The 22,490-nt window shown below is 39.6% G+C and overlaps 1 protein-coding gene across 7 annotated transcripts in view; it reads right to left on the minus strand.

The window, feature by feature from the left end:
- The window catches only part of ARHGAP6 (Rho GTPase activating protein 6), a 489,264-nt gene that overhangs the window by 203,722 nt on the left and 263,052 nt on the right, over positions 1–22,490 (minus strand). Inside the window, exons 1-3 of one of the 7 annotated variants that reach the window (XM_068534006.1) lie at positions 7,156–7,265; positions 5,968–6,018; positions 5,643–5,737 (exon numbers count right to left, since the gene is read on the minus strand). The exons of 2 other annotated variants lie outside the window; for them this stretch is intronic. In XM_068534006.1, coding sequence (XP_068390107.1) covers positions 5,643–5,687 — 45 coding nt within the window. In that variant the 5' untranslated portion in view covers positions 5,688–5,737; positions 5,968–6,018; positions 7,156–7,265. Of the gene's footprint in view, positions 1–3,234; positions 3,272–5,642; positions 5,738–5,967; positions 6,019–7,147; positions 7,266–22,490 lie in introns of those variants that run through there. 4 more of the 7 variants (XM_068534005.1, XM_068534007.1, XM_068534009.1 and 1 more) reach the window with 4 other exon arrangements.

Genomic DNA, 22,490 nt, shown 5'->3' on the forward strand with positions numbered 1-22,490 from the left:
ACTCCCAGAGCACTGGGGATGGATGAAATCCAAGGGGCTCTGATTCACAGGATTCCTGGCTTTTCTCCCATTCAGTCGGTGGGAAATTCTCTTTTCAAGTTAGATGAGGGATAGAGTTAAAGAAATCTGCACCCTACACTCTCATGATTTGGCTCATGTCTTTATTGGTTTCCAAGTCTGATGTGTCTTTTGGTTAGTTGATCAGACTTCTAATTCTATCCATTGCATTCAAATAGCTGTAGTATTTTTTCTCCTTTCTTCCCCCAAAGTGGTAGCATTTTCAGATATGGGGTCTCTCTGGCTAGCTGCACAGGACTGCCTGAATGACACACAGCATCTCTCCTCTGTGCTAAGAAGTCACTTAAAGCCCAGGGATTACACTGGGCATCCTACAAGTCATGACCAGCAGTGACCTAGGGACATAGTGATTTGCTTAATAAATATCTGCTATGTGGACAGAGGAGCTAGAAATACCAACCAGGTCTGCTTTTTCTCAAACTTGGGTCTTCACTATGACTTCTTAAAAAATTGAGACAATTCACATACCATAAAAGTCACCAAAGTGTGCAATCTAATGGGTTTTGGTATATTTGTAGACTCGTGCAACCATCACCACAATCAATTTTAGAACATTTTCATCACCCCAAAAAGAAACCCATACCCAATTAACACTTACTCCCCATTCCAATCTCCCCCCGTCCCTGGCAACCATGAATTTGCTTTCTTTCTCTATGGATTTGCCTATTCTAGGTATTTCATATAAAATGCAATCATACAGTACGGGGCTTTTGTGTCTGGATTCTATGCTTAGCATAATGTTTTCAAGTTTCATCCATGTTGTAGCATTTATCATTCCTTTTAGTGGCTGAATAATATTCTATTATATGCATATATCACATTCACTTATCCATTCATCAGTTGATGGACATTTGGATTCTTTCCTCTTTTGGGCTATTATAAATAATGCTGCTATGAACATTCATATACGTGTTTCTGTATGGACATAGGTTTTTATTTCTCTTAGGAAGACATCCAGGAGTGGAATTTCTAGGTCATATGATAACTCCATTCTTAACTATATCTTAATTATTTTCCTCAGATAGCCATGAATGATCTCAATTCTGTAAATTCTCCTACAATTTAGTAACTCTATTGCCTTTTTATAAGAGAAAAATCAGTTTTGGATATTTCATTCTATTTTATCATCATAAAGGTCACCCATTCATGTCTAGCAACAGTTTAATGCAAAGTCCTGCAGAAAGTCAAAATTAAATCCTAGGTATTTATCTTCCTAAAAATAAATTCATCTTAATTTAGAAAAATTCTGTATATAACAGAATGGGTAAATTCTCCATTGATTAATAATACAAATGGACCAATCTGAATTAGTGATGTGAGAAAAAACTTTTTATATGCAACCTTGCTTTAAAATATTCAGGAACACATAATCACTCAGAATAAAAGAAGAAGAAACAATTAGAAAGTAAGAGGGACTTATTTATAATTAACAAATTAATCCTGTAAATGTCTCTTAAAGGAAGGTTAAAGGTAACCAAACGGTCTTGCTCATAAGTATTGTCCATATAACCTCCAAATCTCATTTAACCTTTATTAATAAAAGGCTTGTTCAAAATGTGTATCAGTACCAAACCTCCTATCACCATATTTCAGTGCATTCAAAATTCCTAACCACCTTAGCATAAGCGTATTAAACACTGTAACCGTGCACTGTATTGCTTCACACTTTAAAAAAATATTCCTTCCCCTGTCTTCTAAGAAGGTGCTCTCCAAGGATATTATAGACTCCAGATTTGCCTTCTTTCTCCTGCCTCCTTCAGCATCAGTGAAATCATTTTGTAAAATCCATTTTGTAAAATGGGATCAAAGACCATTAGCAATTTATCATCTATCAGTCACACAGATAAAATGTGCCTTTGAATCTTATACAAATACCATCCACAAACACAAAATGTTTTTTCCACCTTTTTAGTTGACTAAGAGAAATATACAAATACATCCCCTCTGATACTTCACTTTGAAGGCCCTCGTAAAACAAGAAGAAAAAACCATATAAAATAAAGTTGAGGTACAAGATTTTCGAGCAGTGTCATTCCTAGTGGCTTTGATTTTTTGAGATGGCTACTGAGTTCCACAAATTGCTAACGAGGCCATCACCCTTAAAATCCAAGTGCTATGCCTTATCCCCAAATGGATGTTAAGTATGTTAAGGGAAGTGAGACTTCTAGGGTCAGCAGCAGGATGGTGTTGACAAGGAAAGCCACATGCATGGTGCAACATGGGTTATTTTCCAAACTGGCTCCAAACTTTAAAAAGCCCACAAACACACATTAGGGTTGCCTTCCTTCCACCACTCAAAACAATCCCAGTTCACCTCGAACCTCACTCTGCCCAGGTCCCGTGCTTGGAATACATGCTATTTCAATATTTACCTCAGGCAAACAACATTAGCAAGGCAAATTTTTCTCACATTACTACTTGGCCAAGTACATAACTCTGAGGTGGTCTGCTCTGCCTGGCATTTTTCCATGTGCATGTAACATTTACATATATGTATATAATTCTCACCAATGCAGAGGTAACTGTTAACCATCTGCATCTTAGTAAGAGGGAATTAATAAAGTAACAGATGTTGTATGAATTTCCTTTATAATATCAATGACATACAAATTCCAGATATGTATGAATTTCCTTTATAATATCAGTGACAAATTGTGAACTCAACTCAGCTGGCAAAGATAAGTCCACTGAACTTGCTTTTAGACAACCCGAGTTGGAATTTTTCTTCTACCAATAACTAGCCATGACCTTGGGAAAGTTACTTAACTTGGTTAGCAGCCTCTGTTAGTTGCCGGCCCAACAGTCATTTCCCCCTCCCTCCCGCTTCCTAACAGAGGTCTGATGTTGTTTGGCTATTCGACCCTCCCCCGTGTGACAAAGGGTAGATGACCAGTCCCTGGTTCCAACGACAGATCCTCATTATATATTTTTAGTCAGTTGCGGTTATACTATTCCATTTGCCAGGACTGTTTTAAGAAGGGAAATGGATATCAGATTAAGTTCCATTGCATAACAATTAGAAAAAGAGCAAGAAATAAAAATAACAGTGGCTTTAAATAAGATGCAAGTATAATTCCCTCTGGGGGAAGAGAAGTCAGGTGTTAGGCAGCCTGGGGCCCTACAACGGCATCAGGGCCGAGGCTCCCATGAGCTTACCTGACTGTCGTTTCACTCTGCTGCCTCGGGTCCCACATGGCTGCTTGGGCTCTGGACAGGACACCTGTACTTCAGCCAACAGGAAGCCCTCATTGGCGGGGACTTAGTCACATGGTCACAATTAGCTGTATGGGAGGCAGTGACAGGTAGGCAGAGAGAAGGGGCAGCAACCGGCAGTCATTGCCACAGCATGTGACCCAATTTCAGCCAATGAGATATGCAGAAGCTTCTAGGAAAGTCTCCTGCTAAGAAGGAGACAAGGAAGAGGGGGCCTGTACTTCTTCCTGCGGTCACGGTTGTATCTAAATATGATGTTAGGAACTGATGCAGCAATCTTGCTACTAGCCTAAGAGCAAAGCTAACACACAAAGCAGGACAGAGCCTGCAGGAAGAAAGACCTCCCACTCTAATACTCCATACAAGGATCCCACGCCACTCTGGATTTCTTATCATGTTAGATTGCAATTTCATTGCTGTTTCATTCTGTTGGAGAGGGAGCATTCTGTTACTTGCAGCTGAATCCCTTCTAATTCATACAACCTGTCCAATAGGCTTTCCAAATTCGAAGATAGTCGTTTCTCCCTCTTGGTCTATATTTTCACAGGCTAAAAATTCTAGACATATAAAAGACCAACCAGTATAAAATAAAAGGCCAAAGTAACAGTGATTGTTTCAATCACTATTATCAAAATACACCTTGGTTACTGCTAGTTTTATTTAAAAATGAATGCAGAAAACCATATTGCATTCATTTACTCAGGTTATCAAATATTTCCTATAAAACGTTAACAGTTTTTAAATCTTGGCTTCACCATTTCTGGCACGGTGATCCAGAGCCAGTGATTTAGTCTCTGAGAGTCCCAGTTTCCTTACATGTTTTTATAAAGGAGAAAATACCATCTCTTTTTAGGAGCACGTGAAGGTCAGACATATACAAAAATGACATAATGTCAGATACACAGTAGGTGCTCAATAACTGGCAACTATTATATATCATGGCAGCCACTGAGGACACAAAGATAAAATGAGTAGATCTGGTTCAAAGTTGCATTCCTCCCTTCTTTCCCTCCTTCTTTCATTCATTTATACACATGTACATACATATATATTCCACCTAGTTCCAGAAGGCACTGAAAGCAGCCAGAAGGCAAATATAAAAATTACAGCAATGTTTTAATTTATAGAATAAAGTGTATATACCAAGGAACTATGAGTAGTCAAAGAGCAGAAAGCAGGAGGCAGAAGATGACACAAATGAGCAGAAACCATGAAGGAAAGAGAAGAAGAGTCAAGATATTAGAGACTAGAGAGAAGAAATGGATAAAAAAGAGAGAGGGGATTGAGGGAGGGAGGGATGAAGGGAGGGAGAGAAAGAGAGAGACGGAAATAGTGAGTGAGTGGGTGAAGTTGAGTCTACAGCCTGGTAAATGTCCACCATCACTAAAGACTCAAATTTTGCACAGTGATGAGTTCCTTCTGCGTCCTGCCTGGAGTGGTGTTCCAGTTCTCCCAAGGGCTAAGATGTTTTTCTCCTCTTACATTCCTTCTCTTGTAACTTTACAATGAATTTTTGCTATCTGAAATAACCAGGCATGCCTCTGTTCTCTGCGACAGAAGAGATCCTGAAACCATGTAAATGGTAGCAGAATCCATGGAATTAACAACAGCGTGTACTGTATAGCACAGGGAACTCTACTCAATACTCTGTAATGACCTATATGGGAATAGAATCTAAAAAAGAGTGGATATAAGTATATGTATAACTGATTCACTTTGCTATACACCTGAAACTAACACAACACTTTAAATCAACTATACCCCAATACAAATTAATTTTAAAAAGACAGGGTGAAGGGAATGGGTGTACAGTGATAAGTGAAGAGGGCTGAGATGGAAAGGTGCTTAAGAACAGATGAAGGAAAAGATGCCTGCAAAGGAGATCACGATGTATTGCCTCGGGCGGTAGGAGGAGAAATAAAGGAGTTGTGGAAAACGGAGGAAAAGAGGTTGTCAGGGAGAAACAGAGCTGGATTCAAAGGCCACAGAGCTTAAACGCAATAAGGACTCATCTTCCTGAACTGGTAATGAGGTCGTCTGTAACCTTAGAAAAAGGAGGTCCAAGAGAGTGATGGGGTGAAAGCCAGCTGGCAGAGGGTTGAGGAGTGAATAGAGATGAGTATGTGAAGTAGCTTTGAGTATAAACTACCTTTATGCAAGGTTTAGCTATAAAAAAACAGAAGAGGTGGCTTTCAGGAGAGGTTTGATCAAGGAAAGGTTTTGATATGAGCAGATAATTAAGTGTGTAGAGGAGAAGCTGAAGCTAGAGGAGAGTGAGATGACACTATTTGGAGTGGACCCTGAGGAAGCATGATTGCATGGGATTTGGATAGGAAGACATATATCTTTACCTCTGAAATGGGGCCTGTGCTGCTTATTCGAATCTCATTTCTCATAGATCTTTTACCACAGGACAATTTGATCCAGTACTTTCAAATGGAACTATCTGTAACAAAGGAATATTTCAAGCTTTAAATTAGATTGTTTTAAGCTTATGAAGTATTATGTATAAACAATATGGCTGCCTATAATTTGCCAATTATTGTTACTTGTTCTGGATCATAAGCGCATTTCATAAGAGCACTGATGGGGCTGGGTTTCTGGAAGTGATAAATCTTATAGTTGTGGCTGGCCAATGATTCACCCAGGAAGTTTGAGAGACCAGGATGTTGTTACCTCCAGATCTTGAAGCTTTCAGGCTTCCATCCTATCAGGCAGGCGCATCTGCTTCTCCAAATGAAGGAAACAAAACAAGAATAGAAGAGACAGTTGGCAAAGCCACAAGGTCAGTCTTTGCCCTCTCCTTCCTGGTTTCCTGTACTGATCTGGCACTATCTACGTGAGCTGCCTTGGAGCAATTCTGCACTCTGAGAAAAAAACTAAAATAGGAACGATGAATAGTGCTTTCCTCTTTCAGCATCTCTGAAATGCCATTTGATTCATTTGCTCATCCCGCAAATTTTAACTGACTTCCTACTATGTGCTGGAATTAGTTCTAGGTGCTGGAGAAGCGCGGTGGTCATAAAACAAATTTCCTATGTAGTATACATGTCCATGGGTCTTGCATGAGGACTGATTATTAATAAGGATTACTGTATAGCACAGGGAACTATACTCAATATCCTGCAATAACCTATAATGGAAAAGAATCTGGAAAAGGAGATATATAGATAGATAGATAGATCTCAGTCACTTTGCTGTACACTTGAAACTAACATGACATTGTAAATTAGCTATACTTCAAAAAAATAAGTAGAAAAAAAGTGGTGCTTCTGGAGAAGAAAAAAAAGGATTCTTATGGTTTATCTAAACGGATGCATCTGTAAATCTCACTAAGCATATTACATTACTGTTTACAAAAGATGAGGTTGCTGTTTATTTTTCAGCATGAAAGATGCACACGTTGTACTTCTCATTTATGAGGTACAGCTCAGGGTAGACAAACTCTTAGGATAAATACTCCATTCTGAAACCCACAAAAGATAATGAACTCCAAAGCTTACATGTGTACAGATTGCCAGCATGGCCCATTTGGCCCACGGTTCCATATGTGCCAGAAGATCCAGGTGATACGTTAGAGAGGGCAAGTTTATTTTCTTACCATCTAAAACAGCATTCTTAGCCCTCCTCCAACACCAACTTCCCGACTTGCCTTAATTATCACATTTGGACTCACCTTCCATTAATTTGTTTAAAATTGTTTTACAATTCCTAAGTTAAAAAATGTTAGACTATATCACTTCTTAAGATACAAGATTGAAAAAGAACAAAGACGCTTTCAATTTATGACTCCCCTAAGGTTAACTCTTATTGTAACATGTTTCCTGATACTGCTGTCGTCAAGCTGAAAGGATACAGTATTACCTATGCTGTTAAGTTCTGTGGTATCATGTCCACCTCCGGAGCCCCATAGCCTATGACAATACCTGACAGGAGCCCGAGGAGCAGCCGCCCGGGCCCGGCCGGGCCCCGCCGCCGCACGGAGAAGGCCGGGGCCGCGCGGCGCCAGCGGGAGCGGCTGCGCGCGCAGAGCCCGAGCGGCCCGCGCCCGAGCGGACCCTGTCCCCGGCGGAGCGGCGCGCCCTGGAGGCCGGGCGGCGCGCGCCGTGGACGGCGGCCGGGATGGAGTCTCCGGAGCGGGACGCCCTCCGCGCGCGCACATGGTCCTCGGCGAGTCTCAGGAGGGCCGAAGCCAGCGGGGCCCCCGGAGCGCCGGGCCGCGGCGCCCTCGCCCGCGCCCACCCCGTCACCCAGCCCCTTGGAAGACCTCGGCCTCCAGACCCGCACCTCCCCGGGACGCTGGTGCCCAGATTTAGCTGAGGAGCCGAGGTCCTTGGAACCATCTCCGAGCCCTGGCGTGCCAGAGGAGCATGGAGAGGTGGCCATGGTGCTTCTGGGCAGGCCTTCTCCGGGCGCCGGGGGCCCCGAGGAGCTGGCCCCGCGCAGCAGCCGCCGCGCCGGGCGGCCGGGGCGCAGGGGCCTGGGCCCGGGGCCCTCCTAGAGGGTCGGGCTGCCTCCCGCGACTTGGGGTGGGAGCCCTGCCTCCTCCACCACCGCCCTTGCCTCGAGTCCTTTAACCCGGCCGTTAGCATTTTAAAGAGGTCCCCTCAGGAGCACTGGACGCTAACTGCCCCCTCCCCAGCCGGGACCTCCTGGCGAGGCTGTAACTAGTGATGTTTGTACAACCGAAGGCTCTGTTTTGTGGTTTAAGGAGAATAACATTGATTACGTTTAAAAAAAAAAAAAAAAGACAAAGGAGGAAAGGGTTTAATACATATTTGTGGAATAAAATCATTTAATAAACAAGTAATTGTCACCCTTTTAAAATCTGTAGCCTTGAAACTTCCCATCTCTCTACTTTCACTTTTTACAGAATAGAGAATCCTAATATTTTCATGGATTCTTACCATAAAGACTTAGGTGCTATAATTGAGGTGACCATATGTCCCAGGTTGCTTAGGGCTGTTCCAGTTTATGCCCAATGTCCCAGTGTCATTATTGCTAGTGACCCTTTCCCTTTCCTAAGTGTCCTGGTTTGAATGACACTGTATCCACTATTCCCCTGGGCTCCCTTGAGCCACTCTGTAATATTCTACACGTGGATTTCAGGAGCAGGTGAAACCTTTCGTGTACATTGCAGTTGTTTCTGTTGGTTTTCTTTCTCAGTCCCCTTCCTGATGATAAAAGTGTTTCTATGGGTCTTCAGACTGTTCAGTAGGGATTGTCTAGGAAAAGTCTAAGCCAGCACTTTTCAAATTTTAAAGTGCAATGTATCCCCCGGGGCTGTTCTGAAAATTTGGATTCTATTCCGGAAGTCTGGGATGGGAACAGAAATTTTGCATCTTTAACTGGCTCCCAGGTGATACTGATACCGTTGGTCTGATTGGCCACACATTGAGTGGCGAGGGTCTGCAAGTATTCCTAATTAACCACAACGTAGAGACCAGCCATTATGATACAGTATCACTTAGTGCTTATGAGCATGCACTTTGGACGCCACAGCACTGAAGTCAAATCCTGCCTCTGTCACTTACTACCTGTGTGATCTTGATCTCTCTAAGCCTCAATTTTCTTATATGTAAGATAGAAAGAATAATATCTATCTCAGGGGAACGGTGTGAGGATGAACTGAGATAACAAATGTAAAACAATCCTGTCCTCACCCATTGTAAATGTTAAAAAATGGTGGTAGTTGAAACTGTTGTCATCATAATTATCAGAGTGCGGTTTACCTTCTTCCCTCTTCCACTCTATCCAGCACTTCCCTGTCATTTCCTCCATTTTATTCAAAGCTTAACAATAGAAGGTACTCGTTAAGATAAACATCAGAGGATAATGAGTACAGTCATACTGTGAATGGTTCCTTAAAAATGGACCTTTGGGTATGCTAAATTATCAAGTTGTCAGTACACGCAGGAGTTACAATCAGAGTTTGGACAGATCCACAGGAAAGCAGGAACAAACGCTTAGCTGAAAGTTGGTGATAAACTCCAGTTCATGGGTGTTCAGTTGGCACTGGGTAGATTCCCCTAGTTTGCATGTGTCAACAGTGGCAGCCATGAGCAATCTGACTGTAATACTATTCTAAAACCCAGTATTGCCAGCAGAAGAAACAGTGAATATTAGAAAAATAGGGAGGTTGAACAAACAGACTCTTCAAACTAGGTCTTGGTTTAAACTTTGTCTCCTCTGTTTCCTAACTGCATCAGGAGGCAAAATTCCAAGTATTTCAGTTTCACTTTCCTTCATTTAGCCTTTCAAAAGTCACAGAACCGGAATCTTTGTTTTAACTATCATAAAGGATTGATAGGATTGAAATAGCATTTCGTAAACAATAACTTGCTATTTAAATCGATGGAGGTCACAATCATTGTTGTAGTCATCCAAATCATTAGCCTCTTCTCATCTTTAAGGTCGTCTCCAGCTATAAACATTTCCCTTTCCTCTGATGTCAGTCCTAATGTAGGACCAATGTTCTCTCTTTGGGTAAAGTCAACAACGGAAGGGGAAAAGTGAGATCAGAAACTTGGATAATTCTCTCCCTAGAAAATTTATCTCTGACTATTTGGTCATCGTAAAACTGGATGCTGAGTTTGAAGTCACAATGTGCTGTAGTTTTACCTCCTGCAATTCAAAGCTCACTGTAGACTATACTTTTCTATCATTATTTAACACCTGACGAGCACAGTACCTATGGCATGAAGAACATAAGAAAAGGGCTCTCCCACTGAGCGCTCACAGAACTACCTGGGCATGTTTCCTGAGGCCCATCACTATCTACAGGCTAATCAATTAAATCTATCTGGTCTATTGTGTCATTTAAAGCTTCTGTTTCCTTATTTATTTTCATTTTGGATGATCTGTCCATTGGTGTAAGTGAAGTGTTAAAGTCCCCCACTATTATTGTGTTACTGTCGATTTCCTCTTTTATAGCTGTTAGCAGTTGCCTTATGTATTGAGGTGCTCCTATGTTGGGTGCATATATATTTATAATTGGCGCCTTGAGGACAGGTCATTTTCAAAGGAAATCTGCAATAGAAAATACGCTCGTAATAAAGATTGGCCCAACTATCAGAATGACTGAAAAAGGGGACGTATTTATTAAAATAAGTAGAGTTAACATATGTTTTGCACCAGGGTTTCACTTGGCACTGACAGATCTTATTTGGTGCATAAATCTCAAAAATTCCTTAAGAAGGTCTCCATGTAGACAGAGAGAAATCTCCAGCACATTTCCATTATCTTATTGGAGGGATGGCTGTTTCCTAAAGAATGGGCAGCAAGGACATGGGCAGCATCAAACTTTATGTGTTCACTCAAGTGTTCCTCTCAACAAATTAGTTCTACAGGCGCACAGCTGTTTATCCTCTAAACTAGCAGCTGGCAAACCATGACCCATCGACCAAATCCAGCCCATTGCTTGTTATTGTAAATAAAGTTTTATTGGAACCAGACATACACATTCATTTATGTATTTTCTAGGGCTGTTTTTGTGCTAAAATGGCAGAGTTGTAACAGAGGCCATAAGCCCAGAAAAACCTAAAATATTTACTATCTGGCCCTAACTAATTAAAATATTATGTACTTTACAAAAAAAAAATTAAACTTGCCCTGACAAATAACTGATTTAATTTGAAGAATTCATAAACAACTTTAATAATTTAAAATAATTATAATCCTTAATAGAGGCATTGAAAGCTAGTACAAAGAAGTTTTTGCTAAAATTTTCTCTACCGATATCCCTTTGGTATATAGTTAATCACTAACAAATTAATCAAATATTATTTATGAGAAAGATAATGCCTAGTTTTACATATTGGAATTCAAGTGGGAAAAGACAGGTAGATAGATATTCAATATAGATATTCAATATCTTTGATTTCTGCAAGTATATCGTAAAGTAAATACTAGGACTTGAGGTTATGCTCATATCCTAAGTATCTACATAATAATTTGGAATAGATGAATTCATCCAAAAGACTCCTCTGTAACATGGGAAATGCCCCTGTATCATCTTAATTTAGATTTAATGTACCTCATTATATATTTTTAAACAATGCAAACGTATAATTACTTGAGGACCTAGAGCCAATAAGGAAAAATTGTATTTAAATGGAGCAAAGAGTTATCTTTGTGTCCTGCTTTTAATTTTAAGACATGAATACTTACATCTGATAAAACAAAAAGGGAAACAAGACCATCTGCCATAAGTAATTTGCAACTTACGGCCAAGCTACTTTTGAAATGTCCCTTCTCTCTCCTTCCAAAGGCTCTCAAGTACCTGCTATAGCTTTACTTTCACAATATCTAGATGCGTCATAAAAATCAGATGGGAAATTCAACAAAAGTATATTTTTCTAAATAAATGAAGTACATAAATCAGAAAGTATTTTAATATCTATATTTATTTATGACCACTTTTACTACCTCTTTCCAACATATACAACTAGACATTATTTTTCTTACTACAAATACTTTCTGATTAATGAATCAGTGATTAACTATACACTACATATAACTATATAAGTGGGTAGTGATAAAGAATTGTATTTTTTAAAATCTCCATGTTTAGAGTATTAATCTCATATACCTCATTTCATGTGCATCTTAAACAATAGTTAGGAAATTATTAATAACTTAATCAGAGCAATGATTTACAATTCTAATTGTATTGAAAAGCTAAGGAAAGACTTTGGAAATTCAAAAGCCAAGACAGCTAATGTTGCTTTATTCCTTTCTTCCTTATCAGGTGCAAAAAAATTACTCAAGAAATGCTTACCATGTGGAGATACTGAAAAAAATTATTCATACAAATTCCTAAACGTGAAACTAAAGGTTCTAATGTTCTGAATTTTTATATGAATGTTTTCTAATTTTTTTACTTCCATTTATTTTTTATAATTAGAATGCTAAATCTCTGCCCATCAGTATTGACCTTTTAAAGAGGTGTGGTAGCCAATCCTCAACCCCAGGATACTAGAAAGTTAGTAGGTGAGAAACCAGCCCAACAAATTCCTGCTTGATAAGTAAAATAAAAAGTAAAATGTAAAACAAGAGATCATGTTTTCTCCACTTTGTGGGGTAAAAAACCCACATCACTAGCCCTCTCTTGAGTTTATAATAAAGACAGTGTTGAAAAAAAAGAAAGAAAAGGAAAGAATAAAGGAAGAAAGAAAAGAAAAATGGTAGCAACGTTTACCCAGATTTCTAAAACATAAGGGTTAGCATTTGACCAGAGAACTTTAATTTTGAAAATTAAATCCTTGTCTCTGGATTTGGAAAACAGAAAGCCTATATTTCAAGCATATAAATAACATAAAGGAATTGTGCCTTTACTATGAAAAGCTACCTACCAAAAAAAAAAATAAAAGTGACACTCTGAAGGGCATACTTTGAGGATGTTGGTGAGGTAAATTTGATTTGTGATTTATTTCCTTTGCAGTGGGACTCTGAATGATGACAAATAAAACACAGTGTTTGTAACCAAACTTTTCTTTCCTCTAGGAAAGGCAACCAGGATTAAGTTGACCGGCATTCAACAGAAATAGCAGCACCCGCCCTTCTGATTAATATTCCAACGACCAAGCAATTTCTTGTTATTAATTGAGACCAAGCAATTATCTGCCTTTCAGCTATATAACATAAAGTACCAGAATCAAGGCCAATAACCCGTGGAAATTATCCAAAGATACAAACACAAGCCTGAGGCGACATCTCTACAGCTTGGCCCTGCTGAAGCAAAGGACTGGGGTTTCAAGAGAAGCCCTTCTTCACAGAGTCACCACAGTCTAGGCACCCTCTCCGTGGTACCAGGCATGGAGTGAGCCCAAGACAGAGCAGCTGTAAAATCCAAAACTGGATCCAGGAGGACTGCAGCTTACTTGGCCAGGATCTTGGGAGCCACCATTTAGATCTTAAGAAAGTCTGTCTCTAGGGTAAAGATTCGGTCTTTCTGGCCCTTGGGGTGTTTCACACAATAGGGGCTTGGTGGCTATAAAGGAAAACCACTAAGGAAGATTATTCACCGGACAGAGAAAACATAAAACACTTCCAGCATCACAAACATTGCTATTGGACAATACCGTATATCTAGATGCTGTAAAAAATTTAAGGTGTCAGATTTTAAAAATTTCCTTTTCAAAATTTATCTGCAATGATTTCTTCTGTCAATTCCCCAGAAGTGGGCAATCTAATACCATCTTTGGAGCTACGGTTTCAATGGCTAATCATACGTTTGCTTAGTCAAATTGGAAAACCAAATAACTTAGAAAGATTATGTCTTCCCCGAATGTGCTAATTTCTAGTTACTCATGGCTATGTGTAAGAAATTAAATTAAAACCTGCTCTTCACGTTAACAGACAAAAAGGGCTTTGTCTGACTGTCTAAACTGACTTGCCACACAGGAACCTAAGCGATAGCCAGATGTTACAATGGTTGACTCATCCTTTAAATATCAGCTCCTCCATTATGTCATAGCTCTGATGAAATATCACCTTCTGAGAAAGCTTCCCTTACCATCCTACCAACTCCCCTCCGTCATTCTGTCCTCTTATTTATTACCATCTGGCACATTATGCATTTATTGATTTGTTGTCAATCTCCCTATTCTGTGTAATCTCTAAAAAGGATGTATTGAACTATTTTATTCACTGATGTATCCATCATGTCTAGAACAGTACTTCTGTTTTATTCATTCTGTATGTGCTCAGTAAATACTTGTACAATGAATTTATGAATGGAATCTCCTGAAAATGGATATAGAATTTTGTGCATGAGCATTTCTGTGGAGAGAAAATGTATAACTTAGATATTATTCTGTATGGATTAGGTCTGTGGTCTAAAAAGACTAAGAATCTCAGTTATACATGCATAATGCCATTTCATTATCAGCACCATTATTATCGGCAATATCCATCAATGAAAATTCTGCAGCTGATCGAATGCTCACATTACTAGAATTATACAAAATAAACAAATATAAATTGAGAAAACAATGATGTAGACTGTTTATATTTTAAAAGCTTGTCATTGTTGTTGTAAAAGTAGTAAAATCTACACCAAAAATAATTTAATCCATACTAAATAACTCAGATCACTCCAAATTCTATTCTGACCCTTCTTATTGAACACATGGATATATTTACATATGTATAATCAATAGCTATGTACTTTTTTTCTGTCAAGGTCTCCCTAAGAGATTTTAGCAGGAGCTCCAGAGGGTCAAGTTTGGACGCAGAACTTGGGGCCTTCTAAGGCAGACCTATAGAAGCCTAGGTTGTAATTCTCAGCACCAATGGCTTCTCCCTGTTATGTCTGCTTCCCCACCTATCCTGTCTGCTAAGTATAAACTGCACAGTCAGGGCTGAAGGAGCCACAAAAGTGAAACAACGTGTGTGCATGGAGATAAGAATTCTGGATGAGAGCAAGGGTTAGGAGGGGAAGTTGAAGAAGGACAGAAAAAGATTGGGTCAATGATGTACAAAAATAGAGACCAAAAGGGCTTAAAGGAAAGTGATAAGAAAATTAAATTACAGAGGAAAGAACAGGAAGATAAAACAAGTCCAAAACAGCCATAAATAGCCAAATGGATAAGAAATACAAACAAAATGGTAAAGAGGAGGGGAAAAGAATTATAACAATAAAGGAAAAAAAATACACAGCAAAGGGAAAAGAGAACATAAAAAAGGGATAAATAGTGATACATCATGAAAAAACAAAAATATATATATAAATACAGAAGGAAGAAAATAAAGAGATGGTCATGCGCACATACTCACAAACCTGGTGGAGGGTGGTGGGAGAACAGTACCAGAAACTCATCTGTTGACTAATATGATGTAGTGGGCACAGTAACAGCCCTCCAAAGAGGTCCACACAGTAACCCCTGGAACCTGGTAGAAGGGACTTCACAGGTGTGATTAAGTGTATGGACCTTGAGATGGAGACATTACCCTGGATTATCCAGGTGGCCCTAATCTAATCCCAAGGGTCTTTAAAAGCCAGAACCGATGGAAGGAAGGCACAAAGGCACAAAGAGATGCAACACTGCTACTTTGCTGACTGTGAATCCCCAATTCACGTTATCTTCTCCCACTCCCTGCCTTGCCTTCAACCTTGATCCTTGCTTCATATGAGGCTCCAACTCCCAGCACTAAAAATCACATTACGACTGTCTTCATTTAAGAGTGAAAAGAAGGAAATAAGTATTACAAATACCAGAAATCTTTTTTTAAAAAAAGACACAAGGAGGTGATCAGAGAATTAAAAGTATGTTGAAGCATGCCTTTTGTTTTTAATTTCCTGAAAGTGAGCATAAAAAGGAATCAAAGGCCTTCCTTCTTACCTCAGCTTTGTCACTTACTAGATGGTGTGATCTTGGTAAATCCTTGAATCTCTCTCTTCTATAAACAGATGCTAATAATGCTTGCTTGCTCTCCTCACCCCACAAGGCAGGAATAGTTAATATGACTGTTACATAATAGAGTCTATAAACTCTACAGCCCTGTACAAAAGTAAAATCTTGCTGCTAATCATTGGTTCTAGATCATTCACTGTCCTTTTGCCTTAAATTATAATATTCAGAGACACTGTACCTTTACTATAGATCAATAAGCATGGATAACATTTTAGCATTCCTTTGTCCTGCCTTCCAAACTCTACACAAATGAGCTGCTGATCTCTAGTGACTTACTTGAGGATTGAGGGGAAAATATGTGACTCCTTTTAGTAAAAGGGGGAGTGACTCCTTTTAGTAAAACAACAAAACATCCATCTATCTTTCTCATAAATTTTCCACGGATTAACTCTCTTAAAACATGTCCCATTTGAGTACAAGTGGCCTCTGACCCAGGGTTCATGATAAGTTCCATGTTATGTGTTGTAGAGCCTTTGAATGCATAAGATACTGAAAAGCTCGTAGGGAAGTCCTGTTTCATTGCCATGATACCCCTGACCCAATACACTGTTTTTACACTGGAGCGATGACCTAAACAGACAAGAGCTCTTAAGAATATTCCTTGTTTTTCTTACTCTGTCACTTGGGTTCCCCAGCATTGTCTCTTAGTCACTGCTAAGTTTGGCATAGGAAAAGATAAAGCATCCCAGAGTCTGGAGTCTACAAGAATTCTTCAAAAATGACAAGGAGGAATCTGCAAACAAATTAGGTTCTTGAAGAGCATACAATTCTGTGAATTCTCACCAGAAATAAAAATATGTACCATGAGCCTTAACAAATAAAATCCTTTAACAACAAATAGCAATATTTATTCCTTCGGGCGCTTGAAAAAACTATGACTGAAATGTCTCCACTTATTTGCTTGTCTGTCATGTAGGAGCCTGAACTATCCAGAAGAGAATCTCAAATCCGGAAGTAAACCCAAAGCTTTCCCATGAACTTTCCTCTCAAGACAGGGAAGCTCCGAGACTCCCTCTGGGCAGAGTTGATGAGCTTCATATCGTGTTTCTAACTAAGGTTACTTAATGAGCACGGTTCTCTGGTCTCCTGTGGAGGCCTTAAACTCTGCCCTCAGAGCGAAGCAGAGGAGTCTGGGAGATGGGCTGGCGCACAGCGAGGGATGAGGGCAAAGAGGAAGACCGGTTAGAGGAGCTGGACTGTGCAGAGCCATCTGGGACTCTGCAGACATGCCTACACACCTCGAGACTCTCTGAAGACCTCCCAATTACAGCAGAATTTGCTCCGTAACAGCCACAGCGGAGAAGCAGATGCATAGGGAGTAGAGACACATCTTCAGAGGCCTCCGTGCTCAGAACGGCCTGCTGTAGCTCCTTGCCCTTTGTGCTCACGCAGAGCAGGCTCTACCCCTCAGTGTGCTGCTCTGTGATGGGCGGCTCACGCACCGCGCTCGTGCCCCGAGCATGGGCCTCTCAAAGGCCGGAAGTGCGTGGCTTGGTCACGGCTCTGCCCAGCTCCGGCTGTTGGGTAGATGCGCAGTGCTACTTCTCAAAACGACACTTCACACACTTTTAGGTTTCCAAGCTAATAATTTTGAGGAAAACGGAAGTCCATACGTACAGGGTAAAACTTCATTTATCTGGAAAACTTTTGCATCTATTTCCCAGCCTTCCTTAGCAGTGCCTGATCAACGATCATTCTAGATTAAATTCATCAGTGATGCTGCTAGCCCCAAATCCTCAGGCTGTAACATGGTTTGGCCTTTTTTTTTTTTTTTTTTTCCCTACTTAGCAAAGTCACAGCAACCTTGCACAGAGATGATACAAATGGCTTAGTGAATTGTTTTATCCTTTATTCGCTTGTTAAATCCTTTATTCAATAAGGATTTATCCTTATTGAACTTCTACATATATGTTAGCCTGTGGGTTCAATGATTTATACTTTTGCCCACTTAGCAACAGGATAAGATATTTACAGTAAATATTCTGCCACCAAAATAATATAACCATAACTAAGATGCATCAGTTTGATTCCTTCACATTAGGAAATTATTGATGCTGAAGACTCATGCTCTAGTGCTAGTTCCTAAACTTCGCTGTTTTAAGAAATATGGTTTCACCCAATACTCTATAATGGCCTATATGGGAAAAGAATCTAAAAAAGAGTGGATATATGTATATGTATAACTGATTCACTTCGCTGTACACCTGAAACTAACCCAAGGTTGTAAATCAACTATACTCCAATAAAAAATTTTTTAAATATGTGGTTTCCGCATCGCGCAGGGAGACCAGCTCATTGCTTTGTGACCACCTAGAGGGGTGGGATAGGGAGGGTGGGAGGGAGACGCAAGAGGGGGGGGATATGGGGATATATGTATACATATAGCTGATTCACTTTGTTATGCAGCAGAAGCTAATATAACAGTGTAAAGCAATTATACTCCAATAAAGATGTTAAAAAAAAAAATGTGGTTTCTGAGCATCCCAGATACTCAATCTGGATCCCAGTAGAAAAGGAGCAGGGAATTCGTCTACCACCCTGGATGATTTCAATGCAGCCAACCTTTACAGAATACTTTAGGAGAATATTCATTTTTTTCTAACCGTAATATAGATGGCAAAGAAAAAAATAGACAAGTTAGAAAACCTTCTCTAGGTTTTACAAAAATTTTAACCTTCTGAAATCAAAGGAGTCAATCAATATAATGACTCAATTAGAGGATATTGTTTTTTTCAAATTTTAAATAAATGTTATTTTTTAGGTTACAGCAGTGTTGTTTAAGGAATGAGGCAGAGAATGGTGTGGCACTGCGGCACAAACTACCTGAACATGTACGTTTTCTCTGACATTTTTATTCTTTACAATACATTCTTGCCTGTAATGTATTCTCAACAAAATTCACATAAAATACCAAGTAATGAGCAATTTTTTGAAGAGACACCCAGATCAAAATAATTATTCCACTGGCTCTCCGAAAAACAATTCATGATTCAAAAAAACGCACATACAAGAGTGGAAGATCTGTTTGGGGGCTGTCAGTAAATCAGAAACTCAAAGTAATTTGCAATTTAACACTTTGTGGCTCTTATCCTCTTCAGAAGGGTTTTACTAAATTCAATTGTAAGTCTAATTTTAGATAATCAAACCCCAAACCAAACCAGTGCCTAGGTTGACATTTTTTTTAAAACCTGGACTGAGTCTCCAAGACTTCCCTCCTTAGGCTGAGAAAACAGGAAAAAAAGAGCCCCCTAGACCTTCAGCTGGGCACGGTTCCTGGGTTTGTAACTGTGCTGATTTCCCCATGAGTCACACTTGTTCCTAGTAAATGCCAGACTTTCCCCTTTTGGATGCCTGAAGAGAAACTTCTATTTGACAATGGAACACTGGAAAGTGATGAGGAAACCGTACCATTGTGTCCAGCTCAACGCGACACAGAATGACCTGGTGTTTTAGAGCACAGCTTGTCCCACTTGAGTGTGCAAGAAGGCTCTAGAAGGCTTGTTAAAACACATATTCGTGGGCCCTACCTCCAGAGTTTCCTGTTCACTAGTTCTGGGATGGGGCCCGTGATTCTGCATTTCTAACAAGCTTCTAAGTGATGCAGATGCTGCCGGTCCACGGACCACATTTTGAGTAGCACTCGTTTAAGGCAAGTTTCCTCTGCCGCAGCACTATCGACATTTGGAGCCAGATAACGCTGTGTTGCCAGGCCGTTGTGTGCATTGTAAGATGCTTAGCAGCAACCCTGGTCTCTATCCACTAGATGCCAGTAGCTCCTCCCCAGGTGTGACAACCAAAATTGTCTCCAGACACTGCCAAATGGCCTCAGGGGGCCAAATTGCCTCCATTGAGAACCACCATTGAGAACCAGTGGCTTAGGGGATGCGTCCTGAATAAAAAAAGATCTGAGTTGGGGGTGGGGGAGGGATGGAGTGGGATTTTGGGGTCAGCAGATGTAAACTATTCTATATGGAATGGATAAACAAGGTCCTACTGCAGAGCACACGGAACTATATTCAGTATCCTGTGATAAACCATAACGGAAAAGAATATGAAAAAGAACATATATATGTATAACTGAATCACTTTGCTGTACAGCAGAAATTAACACAACAGTATAAATCAACTATACTTCAATTTAAAAAAAAAATCTGAAGTTGGCTGAACCATTTTACTACCCATGTGATTCAGGGTAGCAGGGACCAAATTGTTAAATCAAGAGTGGGATTGTCCTTCCCCCACAGAGCTGTTGTAAGGACTGATTGAACCAGGATGTATGTGATGGTGTAGCATGGGGCCTGGCTCCCAAGCTGGGTTCGATAAGGGGTAGTGAGCACGCTTTTTAAAAAGACGGTCTTTGTATGAGCCAACATCCTCCAAACTCTGTTTATCACAGAAGGGTAAATTTCTGTCTACTGAGTTAGAGAAATTAGTGTTCAGAGGCAATAACAACAAAATAAGCCCAACAACTATTTCTATAGTCACGAGGCTTAAAATCTAGTTCTGTGACTAATATGCTGAACATATTGTTGTGATCCTGAAATCATCTTGATTTAAGACATAGTTGTGTTTCTCAAGTTGTCTCTAAAGCAAAATGTTATGCCCGTTTGTCAAATCTCTTTCATCCCAATCACCTTAGAAAATAAAAATCACTTGTTGTCCGAAGAGCAAACACAACCTGAGGGGCTGAGACAAAAATTTCACAAGAAACTGGCTAAAAGGGTAAGGCAACATTTACGTATCTCATAACCTATCAACACTCTCCTACAAGGAGCTCTACTGTTAGTTTTTCTCTTTTGCCACCAGGAGGAGTACAGAACTTTCTCACACAATCACAAGCATTTGTCAGATATGCATTACAGAGGCTGGCGGAGTTGAATAACGCTTTTAGTTACTTCCTAACAGGATAAAAATATCTCCTGGCATGAATTCAGCAGAGAAGGGCTGTACGAACCACTTCTGTATATAAGGTTCTTTTGAGCTTTTCTATTCCAAACACTGCAGCAACAGCTATTTTTAATCCTGGGAGGCAAGAGATGACAAAGTTAACTGTCTCCTGGTGCTCTTTATTTCTTTATGTTTAAGATGAAGAATTAGGAATAAGACAAGGAAAAAATAATGTTACATAAGAGAAACTTCTGCAATTTAGAGATTAAGTGTATGGCCAGTGACCAATAATTTATTATGGGGAAGAGGGTAGAAAGAGGTGCACTGCAAGAATGTAGACAGAAATGGCCACATGGCTCCCTTCAGCACCCCTGAACCAAGTATTAAGACGATGCCATTCACATCCCTACCCAGTTCCTTCCATTTTTATCTATTCCACCAGCAAGTAGTGGACACATGTTATCAATATCTTGGTAATTCTGTGAGCAAAATTTCTTAAGGCTTTTATTTTTATAGTGTGTTTTACCATCCTGTTATAATAACTGGTACGGCTTTTCAATGAATAATGAAGTTCTCCAAGATAGAACAACAAACGTTTAAGCAGAGGAACCACAATGGTTTTCAGATAATCCCTATGTTCATAGAATAATTTGAAATGGCTTTGAATGTCTCTGCCTGCAAAAGGTAAAACAGTAAGACTTATGATAGTGATGACGATGGTGGTGATCGTGTTGGTTGTGGTAGTGACGGTGGTAATAATGAAGAAGATGATGGTGGTGGTGAAGGTGATGGAGATTTTAGCTACATTTCATGAAAGCCTACCACCATAGGAAAGATAATGGGCTAAGCAATTAACATCAGTAGCTAATTAAAACTTCTCCCAACCGTAGAAGGAAAGAACGGAGCTGTCTTCATTTACTTGTTTTAAAGCTGGGACATCCAGATCATCCTCAAAAACCTTTCAATGCCCCCAAACACAAAGATAAATAAGCAAACAGATAGATAGAAAGGTTTTTGTTAACTAAATACTAAATTAATGATTATTATATAGAGAATGCTTTTATGTTCAGACAAAATTCCATAGAGCTGTATTTGTGAAGGCTGGCTCTTCACTGGTGAGTTACTGGCGCATTTTCATTGATGTCCATATACAATAAGGCAGGAATACGCATATCATATGGCTCCTGCACAGAATTTTTTCTTACTACAATGCAGTCTTTTTAATTTTCTCTACTGTTGTGACATTTTTACAATGAGCATGTGTTATATGTACAACCAAAGCCAATACAGCTTTGTCATCTTAGAACAAACAAAAGATGTAGCTTCCAAGGATATTCTCAGAATAATCACTTGTGTTTATGAATCTGAAACATGGATGTGCATAGTTATTAAACTGTTTCCTAAGTCACTAAAGAGTCACCGAGTTTTTACCAAAACAAATCAAAGTACAAATGAAACTAACCAAAAATACTAATGAAAACGCACCTGTAATAAAAGTCAAAAATAGTAAGTCCAAAGAAGCTTATACTTATATCAAATTTTACTTGGATCTGTCTGTTAGGAATTTACCTAAATGAAGAGGTGGGTGTGGCATCTGTAGTCATATTATTAGCAACAATAATTATTATTTTGTGTCTGGATATGTAAACTCTACATTATTTATTAGATTTTCTATTTCCTCTTGGCTAAAATCACTTTGGGGCTTGAGCCAAAGCCACCCCTAAGTAAAAGGCATGAGTCAGATTAGCATTTACCAGAACATTCCAAAATCAATAAAGCATGTATTTTTAAGAGCCTTTTTTTGCAGGCTATCTTTAGGTCAGCAAAGGAAGGAGTTCTAAAAAACCAGGACTGGGAGTTCCACAAGTAAACAGCCTACTTCATGGTTCCTTGTGG

Source organism: Eschrichtius robustus, chromosome X (assembly GCF_028021215.1).
Source record: "Eschrichtius robustus isolate mEscRob2 chromosome X, mEscRob2.pri, whole genome shotgun sequence".
Lineage (NCBI taxonomy): Eukaryota > Metazoa > Chordata > Mammalia > Artiodactyla > Eschrichtiidae > Eschrichtius > Eschrichtius robustus.